This window comes from Mustela nivalis (genome assembly GCF_964662115.1).
Source record: "Mustela nivalis genome assembly, chromosome: 20".
NCBI lineage: Eukaryota > Metazoa > Chordata > Mammalia > Carnivora > Mustelidae > Mustela > Mustela nivalis.
The window spans coordinates 23204839-23232673 of NC_139039.1; the positions used below are offsets into that span (position 1 = coordinate 23204839).

At 46.8% G+C, this 27835-nt stretch overlaps 1 protein-coding gene across 1 annotated transcript; it reads left to right on the plus strand.

Moving 5' to 3' along the window:
- Positions 1 to 1323: 1323 nt before the first annotated feature.
- LOC309855312 (uncharacterized protein) lies at positions 1324 to 13869 on the plus strand (the record flags this gene model as incomplete). The annotated part of the gene is made up of 4 exons (XM_082715479.1): positions 1324 to 1395; positions 3621 to 3831; positions 7809 to 7935; positions 12793 to 13869. The coding sequence occupies 4 exons, from the start codon at positions 1324 to 1326 to the stop codon at positions 12893 to 12895; spliced, it is 513 nt and encodes a 170-aa protein (XP_082571605.1). The 3' UTR covers positions 12896 to 13869.
- Between the last annotated feature and the right edge of the window lie 13966 nt (positions 13870 to 27835).

Below are 27835 nucleotides of genomic sequence, written 5' to 3' on the forward strand. Positions count from 1 at the left end.
CGGGTATGGCCAGACATGGGGAAAGTAAATAGTCAGACATTTAATATGTAGGTTCCAAAGAAAATACAGAGCTGCGTTTCCATTGCGGTAGGAAGCAGTTAAGCATTTGGTTTGGATCGGCTTGAGTTTGTGGAGCCGGGGCCCCGTCCCTCCGGGTTCCACTCTGAGAAACCTCACATCAGGAAACTGTGTGACTCCTAAGGACTGCAGAAAGCCCTCTGTCCACGGAGTTTGCTCTCAGAACTGACTTCATCTCCCCCAACCCGAGTGTTTTGAGATGAGAACCTGAAATTCAAATTTGCAACTCCATGTAACAAGCCCAGGGCCCCCTTGTGGTGCACAACTTCTCAAGCGCCCCATGCACACACCCCCTTAGTCTCCCTCATCCTGTTAGCATGTGCTTTGGTGGTGAGCTGTCTCAAAACTTTTCTGCAATCAGGAAGTCGTAACAGGGGCACCTGCGTGGCTCAGCAGGTTAAAGCCTCTGCCTTTGGCTCAGGTCATGATCCCAGGATCTTGGGATCGAGCCCCACATTGGGCTCTCTGCTTGGCAGGGAGCCTGCTTCTTCCTCTCTCTCTCTCTGCCCGCTTCTCTGCCTATTTGTGATCTCTGCCTGTCACATAAATAAATAAAATCTTAAAAAAAAAAAAAAGTCGTAACAAGCAAACAAGTGTTAAAAATCATCTGTTTCAGAGGCTGCTTCTCCAAATCTATACATCTCCAAGTCCATACATCCAAGTAGATAGATAGATAGGTATAGAGAGCTCCAAGATAAACCGACTAGGCTTTGCTTCAGGTCTTCTCTCCCTGCCTTTCACTGCTTCGGTTTCAATGCACTGACCAGGTAAAAGGGTTATTGATTAAACCGGACACTGGGTACAGACCCATGCACATTAAAAAGTACTAGGAAAAAATGTTCGTTGAATGAAAACCAGAAGATCTGTGATGAGAAGAAACTGAAACTTTGCCCGACAGTTTAGAAATTCTTTCCACCTTCAATTACATGAGCTCCCAGTTTCCTGATCTCATAACCCATTTCATTTTGCTCTTCCTTAAGAGGGCCCTCTAGTTTGGGCGTCATGATGGTGTCCCTTTGTGCCCATTTCACCTTTGGGGGGAAAGCTAAGAACACTGTGTGGCAGGGGCTGGCATACTTCTTTTATAAAGGGCCAGTAAATATTACGGATTTTGCAGTCCATATCGTCTCTGCTGCTAGGACGGTGAATCTTCATTATTCTTGAATTCTGTAGTTACAAATTTGCCCACTGACTAAAATATATTTATAACCCCAAAGCAGTACTGTAGTGCCTTTGCAGTCACTCATGGACGTGGGCAGAGCAGTGAAAACTGTGAGTCGCCTGACACCTATGTTCCCAGACGTGAAGTTGGACAAGGTGACATTCTGTCTTCTCATTTCAGCTCTCACACCAAACATAAATGTCTTTTTTGTGGTCCATTTCCTGTCATTTTGTGTCTGTGTTTGGTGATTTTGGTGTTTAAAATAGCACCCAAGCATAGTGCTCCAGGGGCACAAGATGGCTGCTATGTGACTTTAAGGGGACAAATGTGTGTGTTAGGGAAGTTTTGTCCAAGAGCACACTGACCATGAGTTCAATGTTAGTGAATAAACAATATATAAAAATAAAACTTCTTTAAAAAGAAATACACATAAAATATGTTTATGTATTCATCACACATAAAAGATGAATATGTATTCATCTCTTGACAAAACTTTTGTGACCAGAGACTTCCAGATAAACCTACTTCTGTATTTCCCTCAGGAACAATGGTTCAGTACTTGCTAATCAGTATTCCTGATGACTTTGTTGAACATAATTATGGTGAATAATAATCGATTTTATTCAAGTCAGAATTAGTAATGTGAAAGCAGGCAAAGACACAATGAGCACGGGTATGTTCTAATAAAACTTTATTTATGGCTATGGAAACTTGAATTTCATAAAATTTAAGTCATGAAATAGTCTTTAAGAAAATATTTTACCCCCAGGGAAACTGGGTGGCTTAGTTGGTTAAGTGGCTGCTTTCAGCTCAAGTCTTGATCCCAGGGTCCTGGGATGGAACCCTGCTGTGTTGGGCTCTTTGCTTCTCCCTCTCCCGCTGCCCCTCCCCCGCTCATGTGTGCGTAGGCCAGCGCGCTCTCTCACTGTCAAATAAACAAACAAATAAAATCTTAAAAAATATTTTTTTTCCCCAACCACTCTAATATATAAAAAACAGTCTTAACTTCCTGGCCTTTCAGGAGCTCAATTTGACCCCTGGGGCACGGTTGCCATTTCTTGCTGTGTGACTTTACTTGCAGTGAATCTCACTGCTTTGGAGCCAGATCCTGGTAGATTCGAGACCCACATTCTCATTCCCCTGGAGATCTCAGTCAACCCGGCACTCCTCCTGCTCCCTCATCACTATCACTCTGATGGGACCTGAGAACCTTCCTGACGTCTAGGGCTTTGAAACAGGAGACGGCTTTGAAGTTGGAGCTCAGATGATTGGGTCTGAAAGCCAGTTGTCTTACTTCCTAGCTGTTTCAGTTGAGGCAACTTTCTGAGCTTTATCACACAAGAAAGAGTCGTGGCCATCTCCTCAGACTGTAGTGCAGGGGATAGCACACAATGAGCAGGGCTCTGCCACTGGGATTCCTCTACCACTCTTACCACTCCCACCCCAAACCAGTTCCCCAGCTGGACCTCATCCCTTGGGGTTCTTTGAACAACACCTAAGCCTCAAAGGAAGCAAGCAGATACCAACAAACCTCCTTCCTTTCTACCCTCCTGACCATTTTCTGAGGCCAGGGAGACCATGCAACCCACCCAATAAACTGAGCAAAAGGGTATTTCCCTGAAAACTGTAGCCCCCATTTCTGCAGCCTCACAATATACTGTTTAAAGCACAAGGGAGGTCCCCCCAGATTGCCCCCTGCCCCTTGTTTAGGCTAATGTCAGTCGGATAATTTTCAGGCATAAGCAAAAACCTGCTGGTGAGAAACCTCTCAAATGTCACTGCTTACAAAAGGGGGAAGAAAACAGAAAACTCTGTTTATTTTCCTGACCTAAAAGATAACATCGCTTTGCCCTTTCCTTTTGTTTAAGGTCAGATCAGGAGCATTCTTTGAAAGTGGCTCCAGAAAAAGGAGTTTCATATCTATATATTCTTAAGCAATTTACGTTTTCAGTAATAATGATTATTAGTATTAAAGGAAACTGTTAATTTCGTCATCTGTAAAATGGAAGTAATGATTTGGATCCAAGCCTACCATTTAAAGTGATCGGTAAACTATCTATATAGTAATGATGTTATGGTTATTGATTCTAAAGCGGCCATTTCGTGGGTGACAAATAAGCAGTGGGTGACAAAACGAAGTCAGCACTATGATTCCAAGGACCTTATGGCGCTTTACAGACAGGATCCTAGAAAAGCAACATTCAGGACACCACGGCCTCAGACCCTAGATCTGGACGGGCCTCAGAGTCTCGCCAGTGCCTAGTCTAATAATGAGGAAGCAGGCTCAGACCGCGCTGGTGACCTTGCGCGTCCCGGTCGGGGAAACGCGACGGAATCCCACACCTGGCTGTGCGCGAGTCTGCAGCTGCCGCTTCCCCAGCTCCGCGGAGCGTGGAGGGCGCGGGCGGCGAGGCCCCGCCCCGCCCCCGAGGCCCCGCCCACCTCCCCGATCGCCCGGCTGCCGTGCGGGCGGACGGGGGCGCCGGCGGGGCGGCGAGGGGCGCGGCGAGCGGGCAGTCACGTAGCCGCCCGCGGACCGGCTCGCTCTGCGCCACGTAGCGCGCGCCTCGCAAAGGTCAGCGCCGCAGGAGGTAGGCATGAAACGGAGAAGGGAAGCTCCTCCTCTCCTTACCGGAGTTGCGTCTTTCTGGACATTGACCGAAAATGCGAATTTGACACCTTTGGACGTGTTAGACATTTCGAGAAGTGTCACAGCACGGGAGATAGCAGGGGGCTCCGGGAGCACGAGTGTCTCTTGTTTTGCGCGGAAGGAAACAGATTTGGCCCAAACCGACAGGCTGGGATGCCGCCCTTCCCTTTACCTGCCGCACCCCTCCCTGCGCCTCTTCTCTTGACCGGCACACCCCTCCGCCCTGGTTCTGTGCCCTGGCCTCGGATACCCCTGCGGTCCCACTATTTTTATCTGGTGGCGTAAGACTTGAAACAATGCACTGCGGACGCCGGGGTCGGGAGAGCGGACCCCACCTCTGCCCTGAGTGAGGGTGTGGCCTTCGGTGGTTGCCTCATCTCTGGGGAAGCCGAGATTGCAACCCGAGCTCGGCACAGGTGTGCCGCGGGGAAGCGTGACTCGTTATCTCGGGAAGGGCCGCGCTGCTGTTGCGCTGCGCTCCGCCGCGCCTTGATAAGGTTTGAGCCCTCCCCGAAGCCCAGGGTTGGTTTCCATTTCGCGTTGCTACTGAAGCTGATCCAGAAAACCTGCACGGTTTTTTTGCAGGCGGCACTCAGGGCCTTGCCCGCTCTCCTGTGTGGGGAGGGGAGATGATGGACTCAGGCGCTTCTGTCGCCAGCAGAGATGGTTTTCAAAATTCTGGCCACAGAACATAGCCTTCAAAGGAAGGACTAATCAGAAGCACAGTGCGTTTGGAACAGGGATGGGGCAAGGCGGGGGCTGGCCCTTGCCAACCCCCCCCCCCCCCCAGCATCAGGTGGGCTGGCTGGCAGGTGTCAAGCCCTTGGGCTTTTCTGGGGACGGTTCAAAAATCATCAGCTTACCTGTTCAATTTAAGGAACTTTAGCGTGCCCTCCTCAAAACCTTCTCCTACCTGACCTCAACCATTTCCCATCTCCGCCCCCAGCCCATGGACGGGACACATGGAGGCATGATGTCCCTGCCACTTGTCCACTCCCACCAGCTGCGGGTTCTCTGCTCACATGTTACTTACTCTCCCGTCCCTTGCTCCGTGCTTTCTCTAGAACTTTGTTGGGACTTTTTTTTTAGGACCCCAAGACTTTTTAGTGGATTACAAAAACAGCAATAGCTAATAGCTTAGTATGTCTCTTGGTTCTCTCTTGGGCTCCCTCAAGAGGCCGAAGTCACGATGCTAGTCAGGGCTGAGGTCTCGGGTTGCGGCGGGGGGAGGGGGTGGTGCATAGGGTGGGAGAGGGGAGGCTGGCGAGGGGGTGGGGTGGGGGGGCTGCCTGGCGGGTGATCCATTTGTGAGAAGGCTTGTTCAGGCGGCTGATAAGGTAGCACTGGCTCTTGGGGAGGCCTCAGTTCTTCATGCCTTTTGCTTGAATATCCTCCTGGCCCAAGACCTGGCTTCCGGCGGGACAAGTAATCCAAGAGAGCAAGAAAGAAGCTGCAATGCTTTTTATAATCTAGCCTCTGAGTTCAGACAGTGTTATCTCTACCGTTCTCTCTTGGTCACTCAGAACAGCCCTGATCCAACAGGAGAGAAGGCTACACAGGATTGTGAATAATAGGAAGTAGGCATCATTGGGGAGGGGTGTCTCGAAGGTGGGCCCTCTGCAAGGTGGGCTACCCCATTTAGTTATCCCCTTTCTTAGTGTAAGTAACTCCAACTCTTCTGTCCACACTCAGTTCACTGACATACAGCCACATCCTTTAAGAAGCCTTCCCCGTTGGTGAATTTCCTCTTCTGCTCCCATGGGACCTGGGGCATATCTCCATTTCTTCCTGTCCTAAGCTGCCTTGAAATTGTTGACTGACTTCTCTCTTGCCTGGCTTTTGGGTTCCCTGAGGGATAAGAGAATGTCTAAGACAATTTGACACCACAGTGTCTAAAACAATGGTGCACAGCAGAGTCTCAGTATAATTTCTATATGGAGTAAGCGAACGGATAAATAACACTTCCTTTCCCCAACTAGAAATATTTTGTCTAGCACTTAATTTGTATCACACTCCCACTTCAATCTCTGCTGATTGGTTTTAATATTTCAACATTTATATTATATTTCCTGCCTCCCTCACACATGACAAGCTCTGCTGTCTTTTGATCCTGAAATTTTATTCTAAGAAAATAATTATACATATGGTAAAGATGTAGCTTCAGTGACCCCCCTTGCAGTTTTCTTATGATGTTTTAGCTTTGTAGAAAACCAAATTTCAAAAAATAGTAATTTGATTAAATAAGGTGTGTAATAAAAAATAGGCTTTTGTATAGCCACTGAAAAAACAATACAAAAAATAGTTCTTGATTTTTCAAGAAAAATATTTTCTTGATTTCTTGAGAAGGATGTTCACTTGATATTAAATGATGTAAAACAAAGTTGTAAGCATTTTAATTTAAAAATTTTAATTGTGATAAAATACCTATCACATAAAATTAATTGATCATGCTAGCCATTTTTTAAAAATATTTTATTTATTTATTTATTTGCCATAGAGAGAAGTCACAAGTAGGCAAAGAGGAAGACAGAGGGGGGGGGACCAGGCTCCCTGCTGAGCAGAGACCCTGATGCAGGGCTCCATCCCAGGACCCTGAGATCATGACCTGAGCCGAAGGCAGAGGCTTAACCCACTGAGCCACCCAGGCGCCCAAATAGCACCTTGATTCTAATAAAGTTTTAGGTCATAGGTCTGTCCTTTGAAGATTTAATCAAGAAGCTCTGAAATTAAGAAAATATTTAGATTGTCAGCATCCTCCCAATGGGCTGCTGAGTCAAGGAGTAACAAGTGGTTTTCCTGAGTTTCATTTTTCTCTTCTTTAAAACGCAAGATTTTTCCAATACTGGAATTCTTTATTCTGAAGAATTTATGGACATACCCTATATAACTGTTGTCCTTAGGAAAGTTTTCCCAGTGCCCTCTGCTTCCAAAGGCACTTGCTCCTAGTTCTATCAGATCCGTCACCCTGCAGTGGGCCTGGTTCCTCATCTAGGTTGGGATGTCCTCAAAACCCAGGACTTACGCTCTGGGCAACACCCACAAGCACAGTGCTTGGCATCCTTGTGGAATAATTTGCCATACCCAAGAGGCACATTCCTGCTCCTCAGCTTCCCACGAGCATTTGACTCAAGAGGCTCAGCTGATCCTTTCTTCCTATTGCACCTGTCGCCCTTCTGTGACACCACACTGTCTTGCTTTTCCTCCTCGGCCTCTAGCCTCTCCTATTCAGTCTCTTTTGCAAAGTCCTCTTTATTCTCCAGCTAAGCTCTAAGGTCAGAGTCCTGCAGGGCTCAGTCCCTGCTCCTCATTTGCTCTCCTTGCACGACCTCATCTGTTGCTATGATTTTATTTTATTTATTTTTTTTTTTTTTATTTTTTAAAGATTTTATTTATTTATTTGACAGAGAGAAATCACAAGTAGATGGAGAGGCAGGCAGAGAGAGAGAGGGAAGCAGGCTCTCTGCTGAGCAGAGAGCCCGATGCGGGACTCGATCCCACGACTCTGAGATCATGACCGGAGCCGAAGGCAGTGGCTTAACCCACTGAGCCACCCAGGCGCCCTGTTGCTATGATTTTAATTCCCGCCTATGTACCAGGTATTTCTTTTATCTTTTTCTTTTTCTTTTCTTTTTTTTTTTTTTTTTAAGATTTTATTTATTTGACAGAGATCATGAGTAGGCAGAGAGGCAGGCAGAGAGAGAGAGGGGAAGCAGGCTCCCTGCTGAGCAGAGAGCCTGATGCAGGCCTTGATCCCAGACCCTGCGATCATGACCTGAGCTGAAAGCAGAGGCTTTAACCCACTGAGTCACCCAGGTGCCCTGTACCAGGTATTGCTAACTACCCCATACATCTGTTAGAGCTCCAGACTTGTGTATCCAACTGCCTTGTGATGTGCATGTTTTCTGTTTGCCCTTCCAGATCCACTCTGTACTCCTGGTGACCTTCCTCTCTGCCCTGGCACTTTGACCTTTGTCAACTACATCAGCAGACTCTCTGACTTCCAGCTGGACTTAGCCAACAGAACTTTCCAGCAGGAGATTGAAAGGTAGGAGGATAGTGAGGTCTGTAAGTTTATTACCCCCACTCCCTCTTTGTGGTTCACCTCAGACTGGCCTTCTCTCTCTCTACTGAAGGCCACAGATGCTTCAGAAGCCCTCTCCATCTGCCTCTAGCCCCCTAGTCCTGTCTCTCAACCAGTTATTGCCCCCTTTCCCTTGCTTCCTCAGGCCTAGGCAAGGTCATGGCCCCCCACTGTTCAAGCTTCAGGGCACTGTCCCATCTCTTTGCTTTCCCTAAACTCTGCCCACACCTTTATTAGAGTCTTTTCATTAAGCTTGCTTCCCCTTGCCCTGGTTTTCTGCCAGGACCCTAGCTCCTACACACCTACTCTGCATCTCCCCTTGGAATTCTCACGGTCATCACAAACATGACGTGTCCACGACCTAACTTTTTTTTTTTTTTTAAGATTTTATTTATTTGACAGAGAGAGATCACAAGTTGACAGAGAGGCAGGCAGAGAGAGAGGGGGAAGCAGGCTCCCCACTGAGCAGAGAGCCCGATGCGGGGCCCAAGCCCAGGACCCTGGGACCATGACCTGAGCCAAAGGCAGAGGCTTAACCCACTGAGCCACCAGGCGCCCCCACAACCTAACTTTTGATTTTCCCCCCTGCCTCTCCTTCTCCCTGCTTTCTGCCTTCTTTGTGAATGATAGCACCAGCAGGCTGGGTGCACAAGGCAGACGCAGTGGGAGTCGACATGATTTCCCATCTCCCTCGGTCCCACTGTCCTCTCTCTCACCCATCACTATGTCTGGAAGATCAGCTTCACACAGCCGGCTGCTCCTGACTCGAGTTCTCAGCCTATGTATTACCTTCTGGAAAAAATCTTCCTCTCCACAACCAGTTAAGGGCCCTTCATCCTTTTATCCTCTCTCCACGTGTCAATTTGTTTGCTTCTTAGGAAATAATACCACTTCCTAATATCACTTAAGAAGTGATTATCTAGTTCACTTGAGAGTGATATCCTTTTGGTAGAACAGGATGACTGAGCTACAAAGGACAATGACTCTAACTCTTCAGATCATCCGGCTTGGAGGCCTGTGTTCCCCGAGGCTGATTGAACACGGCACAGTTACTCTCTAAGGTTCCAGACCTATGTCCACGCTACCCTCGTCAAGATTCAGTACCCCACAAAGCCTCATGGAAAATGAACCATTGGCTCTACCTATCTCGTCTACGTTGGCAGAAATAAATTACATGACATCTTGGGTTCTGTAAGAGCCCCGTTCTACTGGCTCCAAGTCCAAGGACTTATCCTTGACTGTACAGTTGTTTCAGATAAACTCCACATACATAAACAACTTTCAAAAGATGTGATCTAGGTGCCTGAAATGCCAGATTCGTGGTTTAGTTACTTGGCCCAGTCGGTAAGCTGCAAGTTCAGAAAACAAAACGAACAAACAAAAATCTAAATGAAACAACACATTTCTGAATCAAATTGCCTACCTTGTGTCAAAGTCCTCATATGCGTGGAATCAGACGGAAAACAGAAATAGATCTATGTGTTATCTGAACTGAACTGAAATGTTTGCCTTTTTGCTCCTTGTGAAGCATTGGCTGAAAGAAACACCCATCATGTTTGATATATGGATTCAGAGCTGAGAAACCACCATGGTGTGTAGGGTCCCCTGTGCATTGGTTCTGTCTGCTTCAAGCTTCGGGCTTGAATGACTCCAAGGGAATCATTACTGTGGATGCTACCTTTGGGCGAGGATTCAGGGAAACAGAGAGAGATGGAGAAAGGCTAAAATGATACAATAAATGGTCCATTCCATGGACATCATTGAGTGTTATGGACCAGGCATGGCTTTAGGGTCTATGTATTGACCGTGGTTTGAACCTCATTCCTCCTCAGTGACCCTCTTCCAATCATCTTCCAAAGACACTGGACATTATTTCCTTCCTGGACTGGTTAAAAGAAAAAAAACAACAACAAAGAGACCAGGAGTCATGGCTGGAACTAGTGCCTATTTTTCTAGAAGGCTCTCCTTGAGGTCCCAGCAATTTCAGAGGCATTTCCTTCACTTCTGGGTTCTAAATTCTTAAGCAGTCTATTCACCGTTAGATGAGGAGCCCTTCTTCTATGGAGAGCTGGTGATTTGGACATCCCAAGCTGCTTGAGTCCTGTCCCTGGGTGTGGTTAGGCCTTAGGAAACCAGGATAGCAGGAAGACAGCTCGTGGATTATAGAGCTTTGTACAGTAGTCCTGTATCTTCGATTTTGCTTTCTGCAATTTCAGTTACATGCTGTCAGCCATGGCCCAGAAGCCAAGATCCTCCTTCTGATGTGTCATCTGGAGTTCAGCAGTAGCCCACACTAGGTCACAGCTCCTACATCCCCCACCGTACTTCCCCTCGTCACGTAGGGGAAGTGACGTCCCACCATCACAAGAAGAAGGGCCAGTGCAGTACAATAGGAGATTTCGAGAGCGAGAGAGAGAAGCTACATTCATGTAACTTTTATTATGTTGTATCATTATAATTGTTCTGTTTTCTTATTTATTAGTTATCGTTAATTTCTCACTGTGCCTAATTTATAAATTAAGCTCTGTCATAAGTGTGTATGTATAGTGTATGTAGGGTTCAGTTTCACTAAAGTTCTGGAATGTATCCCCTGAGGATAAGGGCGGGTGGGACCACCATACAGTATTTATATTATTGCTACTGGGACTGGGGGCAGCCTCCATGGTGGGGGAAGGTGTTACCTGAAGAGACCAGAGGTCACAGGTTCTTCATAGTCTCAAGACTTACATTTTTGCTGTTGGCCTACCAGAATGGGGGGAATGAAGTCCAATCCCTGCATTGTTCAGCTGAGCAAATAGTGGCTCAGGGTATGTTTTGTCTGGGGATACATATCTAATCAAGTCAATTCATGGAGGCCTTACTGTGTGCCGATGGTTAATTTTATGGAGTCATCTTGGCTGGAGTGTGAGAGCCACTTGTTTGATCATACATTAGCCTCTGTTTGCTGAGAAGATTTTTTGGGGACATGATTAACATTTATTTGTTTATTTACTTATTTATTTATTGAGGGAGAGATGGAGTGGGAAGGGTAAGAGAGAATCTCAAGCAGGCTCCATGCCCAATTCAGAGTCCAACTTGGGGCTCGGCTCACAACCCTGAGATCATGACCTGAGTGGAAATCAAGAGTCAGACACTTAACTGACTGAGCAACCCAGGCACCCCTAGATATGATTAACATTTAAATGAGCAGACTTTGAGTAAAGCAGATGTGCTCCATCATTAATGAGTTGAAGGCCTTAAGAGAAAAGACTGGGACCCCCTTCACCCAAAGAAGAAGGAATTCTGCCTCCAGATTACAGAATCAGTTCTTGGAATCTCCAGCCGGCCAGCCTGCCCTGCAGATTTTGAACTTGTCAACTCCCTCAAATTGCATGAGCTGAAAATAAATCCCTTTCTCTAGAAACATCTTGTTGGTTCTGCTTATCAGCAGAACCCTGAGTGATACATATGGGATGGGGAAAGTGGGGGACAGACAGGTGATCAACACCTGGCTTTCAGGTACCCGGACTCTGCTTCGATGGCCACTTAACCAGATAATACAGCAGAGTTGTTGGTCTCTCCACAGCCATGTAAGGCCTGACATCATTGGGGAATAAGTGATTGTCTTCACACATTCAGCTTTTGGAGTGACCATTTTATTTTATTTTTATTTATTTATTTTTTTAAAAGATTTTATTTATTTATTTGACAGAGGTCACAAGTAGGCAGAGAGGCAGGCAGAGAGGGAGAGAGGAGGAAGCAGGCTCCCTGTTGAGCAGAGAGCCCGACATGGGGCTTGATCCCAGGATCCTGGGATCATGACCTGAACCGAAGGCAGAGGCTTAACCCACTGAGCCACCCAGGTGCCCCTGGGTGACCATTTTAAAGCGCCACAAGCAAAAAGCCAAATCAAATCCATCAAGATGCCTTTGAAGGTACAGTATTGCTCTTCTGAAGGAAATAGCCTCACCCGATGCGGGCAGCTGACTGCGGAAGCCATCCGTCTGCCACTGTGCCAGTGGGAGCGCCATGAGTTTGTCAAATACGCGTGCTGTGTTCCTGCCACATGCTCAGACTCTGTATCTTGGGAATTAAGCTGAGGAAAATTTCTACTTCCTTGACAGCAACTGCCAGCACGTGCTTGCTTTAGTACGCACTATACATGCAAATCTGGTGTTCTCAGGAGAGCTGTGTGAATTCTCTGTTGCTTGGCTGAGGAGAGACAAAGAAAAAGAACTAAAATGTGAAATCTCAGTTTTTATCTATCATTATCAATGTTTACTACCTTCCAGGGAGGCCTTAGGTGGGAGTTACAAAATAGGATACGTTATCATCTCAAAACAAATGAGCTGATATTACATAGTACAAATTATATTAGTTATGACTTCAGTTCCTTTCATGTCTCTTCTCCATGAGTTTAGTTATATGGGAAAAGTGAAATGGCAAAGTTGGCAGAAAATATTTGAACAATTAAGATTTGGAATACAAATACAGCTTTCAATGTATTCACTAAACAGCTTGTTTCTGATCAGATCTTTTTTTTAGTATATGTGCTGCCGAAGCAAGCACTGATCAGATCTTTTTTTAAAAGACCTTTTTATGAGAGAGAGAGAGAGTGTGTGTGTGTGTGTGTGTCCCCGAGCGAGGGAGGGGAAGAGGGACAGAATCTCAAGCAGGCTCCTGGCTGAGTGCAGAGCCCTACATGGAGCTCGATCTCACAACCCTGACATCGTGACCTGGAGATCATGACCTGAGCCGAAACCAAGGTCAGATGCTTAACTGAATGAGCCACCCACGTTCTGATTATTGTCTTCTCTCCTCGCCTTCCTGCCACTGAGTCAGCCCGATGGTGACAGCCAGTGGTTCAACAGGGTTCTCAAAGGGCACAAGGAAACACTCAGAGCAAGGGATGGAGCCAACTCAAGGAGACGGAAAGAACATTTGAAGAAACTAAGAGGTGAGGAGATGCTTGCAGAAACCAAAGAGCTGGAGTTAAGGATAGAAGCTGGCTATAAACTGTGAATCCCAGATGAATAGGGATAAAGTGACCGATCAGAAAGCACCCTGGCCTTCCTGCTTCACTGGACTGTGTGTGAATTTACTGTAAAGTACTGGACGGTCAGAAGAATGAGCAAAGGAAAACTAGACAGTCATTCCTCAGCTTTCCTGTCTTCTTTAGGATTTCCTGCTAGCTTTTGCCACCCTCAGCCTCCACCCACCCCGATAACTACCACCTACCCCCAACTAATCCGGTTAACAGACACTCGAAGGGCGTTACTCATCATTACGTAGGGTGCTTGCTGCTGGATGGAACTGGGGGAGGCAGTGTGTGAGCCTCCTGGCTCCCTATGCCTGACTCGCCCTTTCCTTGTTCAAACGTGTTGTTCCCTAGTGTGTTCCCCAGGGCCCCAAGGGAAGGCTTGCTGTGATTCATGTGACTTTTAAGTGTGATAGAAATGCAGGACCAACTTGTTAAAGTATTTATGGGGATCTATTTTGGGGAGACAAAGTCTAGCCAAGACACACATCGAAGTTCAAAAAGAAGACAGAGCAACAGTGATGAAGAAGATGTGGTCATCAGGACAGAAGAACACTGAAGCCGGGAAACATAAGACAAAGTCTTTCATGTATCTCATTCCTGAGACACTTGTGATAAGCCCCTGGAGAGTTGCTAAATGTGGTGTATATGTTGGGCTGTAAGCCCTTTAGAGCCAACCCCAAAAGGGGCCATGCAAGAAGTTACATGATTGGGGAACGGTGGTTACAGCGGAAGTACTGATGCTCTTGGAATAGAGATTAGAGCAAAAACCACCCTTCCACTCTGCACATGGCTGCCCCTCCCACCCCGCTGCCTCTGTGGAGTAGAGTGAACCACATTTTCTAACACCTTTACAATAAAAGTGTCAATGATCTGTAAAAGCTTGGGCTGTAGCTGTATAGTGATAAGCAGTAGTCCCTGTCACCTCCCCCAGAATGTTATGCTATACTAAGAAAGGGGAATATGCTATGATTTAATGGAGAGAGGAGATTGAGTGGACGGCCATGCATGGGTACTTCTAGAGTGCAGATATATTTCACATTTTATGTCCAACGTCTACGGGTGGTGTAAAGTGCAGCGTTCTGCATAGACACTGACAGCCTGTCCAGTATGTCTCTTCTTGAAAAACATGAAGTGGCTGCAAGGACTCATGAAGGAGGTAAAATATACTTCTGTTGGGATTATAATAATTCCTACTTATGGGAAACATGTGAAAGAAAACAAAATGGTGGCCCTTCCAGGAGGCATGGGGGAAGGGGCATTAATGCAAAGGAGCCAGCTCACAGGGGGAGGAGGAGGGGCGGGTTGAATCCAAGGAAAGACTAGATGCTGCCCCCCCCCACCCCCCAGAATAATATGAGGGGTTCTCAGAAGAAAACACCAGAAACGTGCCCTGGGGATGCAGAGGACACATGCCTCCAGCAGGAATGGCAGGGACCTCTTGCCAGGGCAAAGGGAAGAGGAAAACAGGGCAAGAACTGAGTCCTTAGAACTCTTTCAAGCAAATGGTGTAATTATTTCCTCCATGGCAAAGTGCTTTTCGTAATAGGCCATTCTTCTGAGTTTTGTGTGATTTCTTTGTTTTTACTTCTGTTTTCGCTCTAGAGAGCTGGCTTACGTGACTACTGGTGTAGAGGAAAGGTGTGAATGTGCGCTAGAGGCGGCTCTGTAATACCCTGAAGCAGCGGTGACGGCTGGCCTTGGGATGACTGTGTGGGCTGGGTATTGCAACCAGGGCAACAAGGCCTTCAAATTACAAATAAATCCAGTTCCATCTTTGTCCCCCTTCTCCCACCAGCCTCGAGGCAGAACAAGCAGGGTCTAGTGACACCAGTGATGCTGTAGCAGCCCTCGCAGGGCAGAGTGGTTTCTCATGCCAAACCCCAGCTGCTTTCCTGCAGACATTCCCATCATGCCTTGCTACTTCCCCTGGAAGGCCGGTGAGGTACCACCCGCTCCAGAAGGGGTAAGATGACGCTCCTTTTAAACACAAGGAACCAAGCCTTCTTTCCTCTTCCTTATCCCAAATTCCTTGTCCCGGTAGAATTCCAATTCTACCCTAGCCAGTCTACTGGAAACTCGACCCATCCTAATTTCTACTCATGATTCACCATTATTCATACCCAGGCACAAACCTGACACCCCTCATTTTGGAGCCATCTCACTACAGGCTCATCTTTGGTCACATCGGTCTATTTTTAATTGTTATAGGACTTCTGTCTTGCGTGTTCATTTATTTACAAGTTTATTGTCTATTCTAGAATATGAGTGGTGAGAGCAAGGACTTGTTTGTCTGGTTGACTCCTGTATTATTATGTTAAATAGTGTCTGGCATGTAATCAGTATGCCAAGTAATTATTGTTAAAAATAGGGGAGTCAAGTATACATCAAGAACATGGCGAAGTAAAGCATTCTAATGTTAATGTATGAAAATAGTTTTTACTTTACAGACTCAGAGACACCCCCATTCTATTGAGTGCTGCAATAGGGAAGTAAAGAGTAGTCAGAGGTCGCAGGGGTTGGAGACCTGAGGGAAAAAGGGCACTAAAGGGGTCTCTGAGACTCTTTCAGGGAGTTTGTAAGGTAAAAATTAGTTTCATATTAATATTAAGGTGTTGATTTTTTCACTGTGGTGACATTTCTACTGATGATGCAAAAGCAACAGAGAGCGAAACTGCTGCCTCCTTGGCATGTGGCATGTGGCATGTGGCACCAAATTGTCACCACATACTCACAGTAAAACAGATTGCAGTTTCACTTAAGAATGCCCTTGCTAGGGGTACCTGGCTGGCTCCATCGGTGGAATGTGCGACTCTTTATTTTGGGGTTGTGAGTTCCAGCCCCATGTTGGGTGTAGAGATTACTTTAAAAAAAAAAAAAGAATGTCCCTGGAAAATCAGTAAAAATTATTAATTTTGTAAATCTTGACCTCTGAGTACATGCGCATTGAATATTCTCTGTGATAAACTGGGAAATACACATCAAGCATTTCCGCTGAATAATGAAGAGTTGGTTTTCTTGAGGAAGAACACTTAGTAATTGAATTGTGAGCTGAACTAGCCTTTTATGCCCCCTGGAACACCATTATTCTTTAAAATTTTAAAGAGTGAAAGCCAAAATATGGTTGTTTAGACTTGGATATTTGAAGGATATTTTCTCAAAATGATTAAAATAAGCTTGTCCCCTCAAGTAAAACAACTGACAATATCAGTTGCCAATGATTAGAACTATGGAAAACTTGGGTCCATCTCTGTGAGCTTGACAACTTCCTTATAGACATTATTCTGACGAGACTGCTGACGATATAGTAATGTGATTTGGGGGGGATATGTGTAATAAAATGTGTCAAAATTCGGAAGATCTATGTAAGTTAGTGAACCAATATTTTCCGAATGTCACAAAAGCATGCGTGGGTAAAAGACCCATTCCAAGTGCAAAACAGATCAATGGGTTTCATGGAAGAGAATTTTAAAAGTTCACTGATAAGGTTCCCGATTCCACATTAAAATTAACTTAAAAGAAGCTAGCACTTACTGAGTTTGGGTGTAGTATCAAAGAATATGCACACTTTATCTTTAGAACCTATTAAAATACTCCTCCCTCACACAGAGGCTGATTTTTCTTCATAAACTTCTACCAAAACAAGGTACTACAACAGTTAGAATGTAGAGGCAGAAGAGACATGAGAAACCAGCTGTTTTCTATTAAGCCAGACAGGAAGAGGTTTGTAAAACGCAAATGCCATCGCTCTTCTCAATAAACGTTTTCTGTTTTGGAAAATAGTTATTTGTCATAATCTGTATTAACGTGTCACGCATGATGATGGTCACTCTCTTAAATATTTTTAAAATTTCTCAGTATTCATTTCTATTATGATAACCCACAATAATAATTAAAAAAAGCTATTTGGAATCCTCAGATTTTAAGAGTAAGTGGCTTTCCAGACGAGAAGTTTTGGAGAGCCATTGGGTGGGATAAGACTTGGAAGAATTCCCCAGTGCCTCCACAGACACAGGCATTTTTCTTCTCTTAGCTGGAGACCTGGTTCACAGTGTGAGGGACAACGTGAATTCGAAAATTAAACTGAAGGCAGGAGGCTGGTATTTCCGGAGGCTCCTTTGTGCCTCAGGACGTCTTCTGTCAGGCTCTCCTCAGAACCGTCCAGTGAGGTAACAGGTTCTCCTCAGAACCGTCCTGTGAGGTAACAGGTTCTCCTCAGAACCGTCCTGTGAGGTAACAGGGATTCCGTCCCGCTCTGACAGGCGGCGGCGGCTCGGGGGGACTAACCCGCGAGCTACAGGGAACCGAAGCGGTGCCCAAACCACAGCTCAGCCGGCACTTCCCATCAGATACATACATCTGATGCCGGCCGCGAAGGTTTGGGTCCCAAACACTTTCAGCCAAAGTAGGGGCACCCCTGAGGGAAAACATGGCTTCTCCGCATCTGAATTCTCCCCGTGACACGCCTGGCCTGCGCGGGGGCCGGCGAAGACCATGGCCTCGTAGCAGAGTCCCCCCATTTCCTGCCAAGCTCCGTCAGCCAGCCGGGCCTCTCCCTGAAACTTCTGGGAATCGTTCTTCTTCCTCAGGGGAAGGGCTGGGCGCGTGTGCGTGTGTGTGGTTGTGTGTGTGTGTGTGCGCGTGTGTGGTTGTGTTCCGGCGTTCTTTCGCGAGCAGGGAACGGATTACTAACTAGGGGCCAACAGCTGGAGCTGGGCTTCCTGTGGGAACGCGAGCGGGGCTGATCTCCAGCTTCCCGTGAGACGTTATCGGGCGCGGCCGCGGCCGCCCGGCTCTCAGCCGGCGTCCGTCCGCGTCCGGGGCGGGTGCAGCGCGCGGCTGAGCGCGTGTGCGCGCGGGCGGCCGTCTCCGCGCGGGGCTCCATGCGGACGTGGCGGCAGGTTTGCAGCCGCCGTGGACAGGGCCGCGCGTCCTGGCGGAGAGAGCGCGGGGCTGGCGCCCGGCCGCGAGCACGAGCACGAGCACGAGCACCTGTGCGGCGGCGGGCGAACGCGGGAGTCCTCGGGCGGCGCTCGGCTTCCCCGCAGGGCTCCTCGCGGCCTGGGCGTTCTGTAACTGAGTTCCAGCTCCAGCCGCCGCTTCCTAACGGCCCGCATTCGCTTATCTTCTTTCTGATTCACATTCCGTGCGATCGTTGTCCTCTTTCATGCCCCCCTTTGATCCCTACATTGTAGCCTCTTCTATTGAAGTTCTAGAAACGGTCCTCCTTCCGCTGCTACGATTGCTCGGCTCCCATCGACCCTAAAACAGGGTTCGGACGGCGGGCTGCTGCTTAGGAGGCGCGGGGCGTGTGCTCCCCGGTCGGGTAGGGCTTGAAGACCGGCTTCTGTCAGGATTCTCCCTCGCCCTGTAATATGGGCTGGGGACGCTGGGCTGGCTGCCAGTTCTCCGGCTCTGCTCTGTTTTTATCCAATTCAATTAGACTTAAATTGGCGGGATAATGGCAAACTTAATTCATCTACTTTCACGTCCGAGTAAGAACGTTTAAAATGGCACCAGGACGGTAAACTTCTCCCATTTTCCACCAGCTTGGGCTCCCCCCACACTCGGTGGCTCCCCCAGTCCCCGTGAGTGGGTTTGGCGCCATCTAGTGGTGCGACGGGCGAAGGCTTTGCGGCCCAGATCCTACAGTGCTCGGCGAAAACCGGGTCCCCCTGAGCAGGCGAGCAGGGATTTAAACAAAACCCTGGGAACATTCGCAGCAGATCACTCCTTATGCTCAGACTTCAAGTTTATTAACCATGCCGATGTGTGTAAGCTACAGAATCCCTGGGATTCTGGGTGTGTTCACTTCAGATACGAATCCTGTTGTGTTTGCAACTTTTCGGTGGTTTTTGTATGCTTAGGGTGGGATCCAAATGTTGGGCGCTGGTAATTCATGCTCCTGTGAAGAACATGGGCGAGTTGCTTAATTTTTCTCAGCCTCGGTTTCTCTTTTTGTCATCTGCCAAAGATAATTTCCAAGGGACCTTTCCAATCCTTTAAAAAATGTCAACAACTTCAAATATTTCGGTTTCGCGATTTACGCTAGTGACTGAACATACTTCAGATCCATGATTTTTCCCATCTTCCAAGAGTTTGATGTTAACAGGTAGTTTAGAAATAATACCAATAATTATCTTGTCATTTGAAAAAAATACTTAACTTTAGAGAGAGAGAGGACAGGCAGGGGAGCAGAAGGAGAAGGGGAGAGAGACAGAATCTGAAGGGGACTCCTTGCTGAGCAGGGAGCCCAACCTGGTGCTTGATCCCGTGACCCTGAGATCATGACCTGAGCTGAAACCAAGAGTCTGAGGCTTAACTCAGTGAGCCACCCAAGCGCCCCATAGTTGTCTTGTCATGTACTGAGTCCTGCTATATCTCTGTATTGTTTTAGGCACTTAACATACTTCTGCTTTGTTATTTGATCTTTCAAAAATTCTGGCTGACCAAATTCTGCAAGATGAATATAGTTTTGCTCACTTTAAAGGTTAGGAATCTAAGGCTATCCCACCCTGTGCTCCATGTTTACAAATTAGGGAAAAAAAGATAAAAGAGAAACAAGTGAAAAGTATGGCATTGTCATTGTAATTCATCATCCCAGAATTTGCAGTGTAGTACGCAGTGCAACTTGCCAGGTTCTGACAATATCAAATGTATTCAGGCCACGTAAGAGGAGATATTTCTCTGTCTTTAACTTACTCATTAAGCTGCTGTCATAAGGTGGTTGTTAGAGAAGTTTAAAAAAAAATGTTTTCCAAGGATTCAGGGGGAAGCTCCCATTTATTAAGCTCTAATATGGGGCCCATCCTCTTCCCTGTGAGATGAGCAGTGAGGAGAGATGGGCATCAGGTCCTCAAGGGTAGCTGCCGTGTCCCCACAGCTGAGCTGAAGCCGGCAGGTGCCCAGGGCCCATCAGCACTGTTGCAGGAACAGCTGTGGGGTGCCCCGACATGGCACAGAATAAGCAGTCTATTATTTTTGATTGGTTTGTTGGAATATTCCTTTTGAAAGCCTTTCCCAGAGTGTGCTGCATAAGGTGTGAATACATTTTATGTGGAAAACAGAGCTTCTAGGTCCAATAGTATGGGATCTACTGGGCTAAATAAAATTAAATGGATTTTGGCTCTCTCAGAGGACTTCTGAAGTGTTTTGTATGTCAATGTGTACTTTTTATGTAATTTATAAATTGTATTCGAACATATAAAATGAAATAACTCCCAACAGCTAGAGATAAGGAAGAAAGGAACTCCTGTCCCTCTACTAGAATCCCTGTCACCTAGCCATGGTTGATTTTTGTGTGTGTAAATTTCCAAGAACATTGGGGCACCTGGGTGACTCAGTTGGTTGAACCTCCAACTCTCGATGTCAGCTCAGGTCTTGGTCTCAGGGCCGTGAATTTGAGCCCCATGTTGGGCTCCATGCTGGGCGTGGAGCCTACTTAAAAAAAATTTTTTTTTTTTAAATTTCCAAGAACATTGTAGTATCATTTTGCTTATGTGCAATAGCACATTAATTCAGATGACTGTAGAAAAAAATGCTCACTAGCTGTCCCCTGGCAACCCTGAGCTATATAGTCCTACAGAGCAGCTGTGAGCCCAGTATCTGCTGCCCCCCATGGAGACGGGGTTGCACTGCCCACCTTGCAAGCTCCTCCCAGCATCCTGCTCTTAGGTTGCCCACCTAGTTGCTGCAGCCATCCGTCTTTGCTGCCAATGGCTTTGATTAATAATTAACCCCACACTGGTCTGATGTCCAGATGGATTTTACCATATTATAGAAATTAGTCATGAAATATTAGGACCTAAGGTATATGTTTCAGAAGTCTGTCGAGGGGGTGCCTGGCTGGCTCAGTCAGTAGAGCGTACAACTCTTGATCTCAGGGTTGTGGGTTCGAGTGCCATGTTGGGTGTCAAGATCGTTTAAAAATAACATCTTAAAAAAAAAAAAAGTCTGGGCGCCTGGGTGGCTCAGTGGTTAAGCCGCTGCCTTCGGCTCAGGTCAAGATCTCAGGGTCCTGGGATCGAGTCCCGCATCGGGCTCTCTGCTCAGCAGGGAGCCTGCTTCCTCCTCTCTCTCTCTCTGCCTGCCTCTCTGCCTGCCTCTCTGCCTACTTGTGATTTCTCTCTGTCAAATAAATAAAATCTTTAAAAAAAAAAAAAAAAGTCTGGTAAGAATTCCTAGGTTGCTAGATACTTTTTGGGAAATCCTATATCCCAGTTCATGGAATGTTGACATTTTAGTAGTAACACCTTTTTCCTATGTGCTGGGCACTTGACATATACTAATTTGACTAGCCCTTCCAGCAGCCCCGTAATGGAAGGTGCATGCAACATCTATGATTTATGGAAGAGGAATCAACCAAAGATTGGCTAAACACCTTTCATCCCTAGACTTCCAGAATCTTTTAGCATCTCCTACTGTCTCTCTGCATTGGTCTCTGAAACCCTGTAGGACCTCTGCTTCTTAGAACTTCAGCTGATCAGGACAGAAAGTTGTTGAGTGTTTCCTGGCCAACAGCTTCCCCTCCTTCCACCCACTCTCCCCTCCCGATCCCACCCCCAGCTCGGTGCGCTGAGCATGACACACACAAAGAGTTTCAGTCTCAGATTCTGTGAGATGTTTCCATATTCAGATACAAAGTGAAAGAAAAAAAAAAGCAGACTTTCATGTATACTTTGACTTCGGTATGGGAAAAGAACACAGTAAAGAAGCCTAGAAGGAAAGCTGGTGATTGTGTTAGAGTTGTAGGGTAATGGATTTTGTTGTTGTTGTTGTTGTTTGTATTACTTTTCAGAAGTATGGTTGTATGCTTTATTAAATGGGAGAGATATCCCTTTTTTATGAATTTATATATGCCTCTCCGAAAACTGAAAGGCATGTATCAACACAGATGGTCACCATACAATGCCATGAAATAGTATTTACAGTAGTTACCATTTATTGATTAATTAATAATTGCCATTTGCCTTACATATAAAAGTTTGAATTCCCATAAAAACTCATCAAAGAAGCTACTGTTGTGCTCTTTTGAAATTAAGGACAAGGTAAAGAGAAAGCCAGTGATTTTTCCAAGACCATATTGTCCGTCTCACAAGCCTTCAGAGTGCCCTCTCAGATAAACAGATGTCTACAATGCCTGGATTTCTCTGAGCTGTTTTCACACAAATCCTTTTGGTCTTTTTATCAGCCTAGCATCATCATTCATCTGGTAGAAACAGTTATTATCTAAGATCCCCACTTTCATGGTACCCCCAAATTTTGTTACTGTATGAGGATCATGTGAGGAGTGGCAAACACATATAAGAATCTACAACTTCTGACCATTTGCCTAAGTCCAGCTTCTGACATTAATTCCCTAGCAGGTGAGTTGGCCTATCTCCAAGATAGCCCCCAAAGAGCCATGACACTGGATTCATGCTCTTGTGTAATCCCCTCCAGTATCATAGCAGAGTTGTCCTGTGGCTGTCTCTTGTGGTATCTCCTGTGAGACCAGATGAACACAGCAGGGGTGATGGTCTGTCACTTCTGACACTGGGTCATAAAAAAACATCATGGCTCCCATCTTGCTTGCTCACTCTTGGATCACTTACCTTGGAGAAAGCTAACCGCCATGTCATGAGGACATTCAAATGTCTATGGAGGGGTCCACATGGTGAGACACTAAGGCCTCCAGCCAACAGCTCTGTCACTGAGTGATCCTAGAAACAGTTCCTCCAGCTTCCTCAAGCCTCCAGGTAACTCAGTTACAGCTGATATCTTGACTGAAATGTCCTGAAAGATACTATCTCAGACCCACCCAGCAAAACCACTTCTGAATTGCTGACCCACCAAAATGGAGATGGTAAATGTTTGTTGCTTTAATAAGTTGTGAGGTAACTCACTACATAGTGATGAATAACTAATAGACATTTCAGTTAATGTCTTTAGCTGACCGGACCTCGGAGAGAAAGGAACTGTACTTGAAGAACTGCACACCAGGAAAATTAACTGTACTGGGACCTGATTTAAATGGTGACAACCTGGGTTTTGATCTAATGCCATACAGGGGTGAGACTTTTGGGAAGCATCGGGAGGAATAAGAGTATTTTGCCTATGGGAAGAATATCAGGGTTCAAAGTATGTCCACAAATTATTTAACATTCCTTTAAAAAAGGCAGAGCCTCATTCCCCTGTACTCAAGGGTCCGCTGGCCTTAGCAACTCACTTTTAATAAATAGCTCAAGCAGAAGCAACAGTGTGACTTCAAAGACCAGATCATAAAAGTCACTGTCTTCCTTGTGCTCTTCCTCTTGGATGGCCAGCTCCAGGGAAAGTTGTGAGCAGTGTTCTAGAAAGGGCCATGTGACACGGAGACCTTCTGCCAACAACCGTTTGAGCCAAACTTATGGGAAGTGGTTTCTCTAGCCCCGGTCAGGCCTTCGGATGACATCAGCTGCAGCCAGCATCCTGACTGCAACCTCAAGAGAGACCCAGAATTACTCAGCTAAATCACTCTCAGAACCTAGTCCTCAGAAACCGAAAATCATTGTTGCCTTAAGTTTGGGGCTGATTTGTTGGCAAGAGATAATTAATGTATCAGTGGTGAAAATTACCTGGTAATAGATTCATATTTGGATTAGAAAGAAAGTTTTGAATAAATCTAAGCAAGTTTTCTTCCTACTCCGGTCATGGAAATTCCAAATGCTTTGCAATTATTCTTGCTCCTGGCCTTCCAATATATGCTCAAAAGTTCTTTAGTCTCTGTTATCTAATTTTTACCCAGAATTTTTTTCGTAGCTTTCAAAGAACGAGAAGGAGAGAGAGAGAGAGACTCTATAAACATCGGTTGGATAGAAACAATATTACACAAAGGCAGCTGATTGCTTTGTATATACTGTGTTTCATTATATACTATTCAGTTGAGGTCAAGTACAAATAATCTCTAAGAACATACAGAAGATAAAACAAAAAAGTCTTTAGCTTTAGGTTCAAGTTAAATATTGCACCCTTGAAATTCAGCCCAGCTGTCTGAATTTGAAACTGGCCCTGTCACCCTATTCACTTCCATTGTCCTCAGCTCCTCCAGGGACAAGGGCACGGAGGGGGGCCAACTGGGAGCCCAGGAGGCCTGAGTGTGGGACTGGTTGTTTCCTGATGGTGGAAGACCTCTCCTATCATGCTTGTTCGCTCTTCCAACCCCTCCCTGGCTCTTCCTTCCCTTTGCTCTTTCCCCCTTTCTTCTTGCCTGCAGCTCAGGTTTTCTGCCCATTAGTTCTATTGTTTTGATGCTCTTTGTGTGAGTCTATAGTGTGTCTGTGTGTGTCTGTGCACCCTGGAGGGGGTCATGAAAAGGTAGTAAGGTGGTATCTGCCACACAAATAAATAATTTCAGGAATCTGTGATGAGCATGTTGCCTGTCAACTGTCCAAAAGGCCGCTAGAAAACTTGATTTTAGAAAGCTGTTTGGGGACACCTGGGTGGCTTGGTGGGTTGAGCCTCTGCCTTCGACTCAGGTCATGATCCCAGGGTCCTGGGATCGAGTCCAGCATTGGGCTCCCTGCTCAGTGGGGAGCCTGCTTCTCCCTCTGCCTGCTGCTCCCCCTGCTTGTGCTTTCTCTCTCTCTGACAAATAAGAAGGAAGGAAGGAAGGAAGGAGGAAGGGAGGGAGGGAAAGAAAAGAGAAAAGAAACGAAAGCTAAGTTTGTTAGATCTCCTGCAAGGAGGGCAAACATCACCCTGATTTTCTCAGTCATGTCTCAGAAAAGGACATCGAGCTGGGTATTCGTCTGGCTTCAGGGCCTGGGCTGGGTGATTTTCCGGTGAGACTTGCGCAAGGTGGAATTGCTCGGGCTTGGGCAGAGTTCTGCATTCGTAGGTTTCTCCGGATGAGGGGCACAGACAAGTAAGGGGTTCGCGGCTACCCTTGATGCACAAGCTATGGATCTTGTAAGTAAACTGTTTCGTGGGTTCACAGCCTTTTCTTTTAGGAACATGTATTTCCCGAAGTGACTAGCTAGGTGGTTTTTGTTTGACCCTGACCTTGGGGAACGCAGGTGCAGGGGATGGTTGATGTCAGCTCTCGGGGGCTTTGCAAGTGGCAGCACGAAGGAGGGACGAGTTCGTGCCTTCCAGGGTGAGGCTGGGAAAGCCTTGTGCCAAGAGGAGCGACTTGAGCAGGGATCCTAGGGACAGAAGTGGGAGTGTGGATGCTCTGGGGTGTGAGCCAGGAAAGCATCTTAAGTGTTTTTCAGACTTTAACGTTTGTATAAAGCAGCCAGGATCTTGCTGCAAATGTGGGTTCTGTTTCTATGGCTCTGGGTTCCCAGAAGAGGCTGATGCAGTCCGTCAGCCACACTTTGAGGAGTTAGGTCCTAGCCCCACAGAAGGGTGTAGAAAACCCGCAGGGCATGAAATGGTGAGGTGCATTCAGGGAACACCAGCAGGGTGTTAGTGGAGGAGGAGAAGGTGGTGAGGGCTGAGGCGGGGGAGCGCACCCTGACAGGTCCTGTGTGCTGGGAGAGGAACGTGGGGGCTCTGTAAGCCGGGCTGCCCAGCCCCACCGTGCACCGGCCTGGGCCTGTGTTAGTGGCTCTGGGTGGGTCTTGTTAACTAGTGTGTTCAGAAAGCTCCAGACGTGTTTCTCCCTGCCACCAGGCTGAGAACCACTTCTGTCAGCAGAAGAGTGCCCCTGGAAGGCCCTCATAGCCGGTTTGCATCTGAGCTTAATGCTGCTGTGGGTGAAGCAGGCCTACGTTCCACTGGGGGAGGGGGAGCTTTGAGGTTGTCCCCGAACTCTTGAATTGATGTGGAGGAAGAACTGTGCCCGGGGGGAGCTAGATGGCCTGGTTAGGTGAGGAGAGAGCCCAACTCCTGGAAATTGGCTCCTCTCAGCTTGAGCTGTTTTCCCTGGGAGGAATGGCCTACGACCCACTTCTAGTCCCTGGGCTTGGAGAAATGGCATGGGACCGCCGATGCCAGCCAGCTGGGGACACAGAACCCCGGTGGGCACAGTGTGGGGGCAGGGGTGGGGTAAGCACAATGAAAATCTGTGGAGACATTTCCCAGGTTTGCCTAAGCCTGGCCCTGACCTGGCCGTGACCGTGTCCTAAGACCACCTGGCAATGCCTACTCAGATGTGTTATCAGGAAAATGCCTTTGTGCAACTAAGAAATTTGGAACTTGACATGTTGATGGTACCGTTGCTTGCTTCCTAGATTTCTTCCAATTTTGTTTGTTTGTTTTCCTACCCAATAGAGAACTGTATTTTTGGCTTTATAATTAGAAAGGAAAAGGACAAATGTGGTAATTTAATTACTCCCCAGTTATCTTGTTTACCTATAAGTCCCATACAACAGATGTCTGTACCATACATTTTGTTAGTATATTGCATTTTTCCCTGTGCTGGTGGCCTTCCTTGATAGCTCTTTCCTGACACTTTGAAACTCAGAACTCTCTCTCTCTCTATATATATACACACCTATGTATATATATAGACTCCAGTTATATGTTGATTTGCTGGGACTGTTATCATTCACCTGACTTTACAGCTCAAGAAACTGTACAGATCAGAAAATTGATACTCAGGAGAGGTCGAACCATTTGGTCAAGGCAATCAGCCCTCCCAGCAAAAGAGCACCTAGGAATGGGAAGTAACAAAGCAGGGAAGCCATTGGCTCCCATCATCTCCTCCTGGTCCAAGCTCACCATGTTCTCTGTGGTGTCCACGTGGTCCCTGAGGACTTTCTTCTCAGGCAGACAGCCATGGGGATCCACATTCAGCTGTTGAGAAACAGGTCCCTCCAAAACCCAAAATCCAAGGTGGTCAGTTCTTGGTTTTTCAACTCTAAAATTCCTGTCTAGGTGCAAGGCAACATTTTTTTCTCAACCCCACGCTAGACTCCCCAGTCTGGGAAAAAAGGCGTAGGTCATTAAAGGCTGCCGAGATTCCCCCTGGGCTTACCCCCAAGCCTTGTCACCCCCAGGCTGAGCATGTGGTCTCTGTGTGGGTGAACACTGGATATTGCTGATCCAAGAACCAACTGGAAGCCATCAAATATTGTGTGAGTGTTTGCCTTATGCTGAACACTGTTGTCGGTGGGGAGAGAGAGCAGTGGACAAGATGACAAAACAAAATGCCTGTTGTCTTGGAGCGCTACATCAGGGGATGGATGGAGCAGATAACATGCACAAGTAAAATGTAATCTTTGAAGATGATAAGGGCCATGGAGAAAAATGAAACATGGAAAGGAATAGGGAATGTGTATGTGGTGTGTTTGGAAGGAATATGGTGCCCTAATTTAAGGTAGGTTGATCAAAGGATAATTTTGATCATACGACATCTGAACCAAGGCTGGAAGGCAGTGAGGGGAACACTGCCTATACTTCAGGGAAGAGCATTCCCAGTAGAGGGAACAGTGAATGCAAAGTACCGGAGCTGCCTGAGTCCTGAGATATTGGAGGAATGGGAAGGAAACAGTAAGTCTAGAGCTGAGGGAACAAAGAAAGTTAAGTAAGGGCCAAGATGAGAAGATGAGAAGGTAATTGGGTCGGTGCTGTCGGTCCTGGAAGGTCACCATCAATTTTCTTCTTATGACTCCCAGGCCAGAGCAGCCATGCTCTCCACCATTCTGGGACTATCCACCATGTGGATAGACCCATTTGCACAGACCCTTTCAATGGCTCAGGCCAGGCATATGCCTCGGGAGTAGATGTGGAAATTAGGGGGTTGGGCAGTGAGGCCGACCCCTCACGGAGGTGGGAGGTGTGTGTGGGGGGGTGGGGAGAGCATAGGCTTCGAGGAAAGCCCAGGAGACTTCCAACTGAGTCCCCCCCATTCAAACCTGTTTTTTTCTTCTTCTGCCTTTA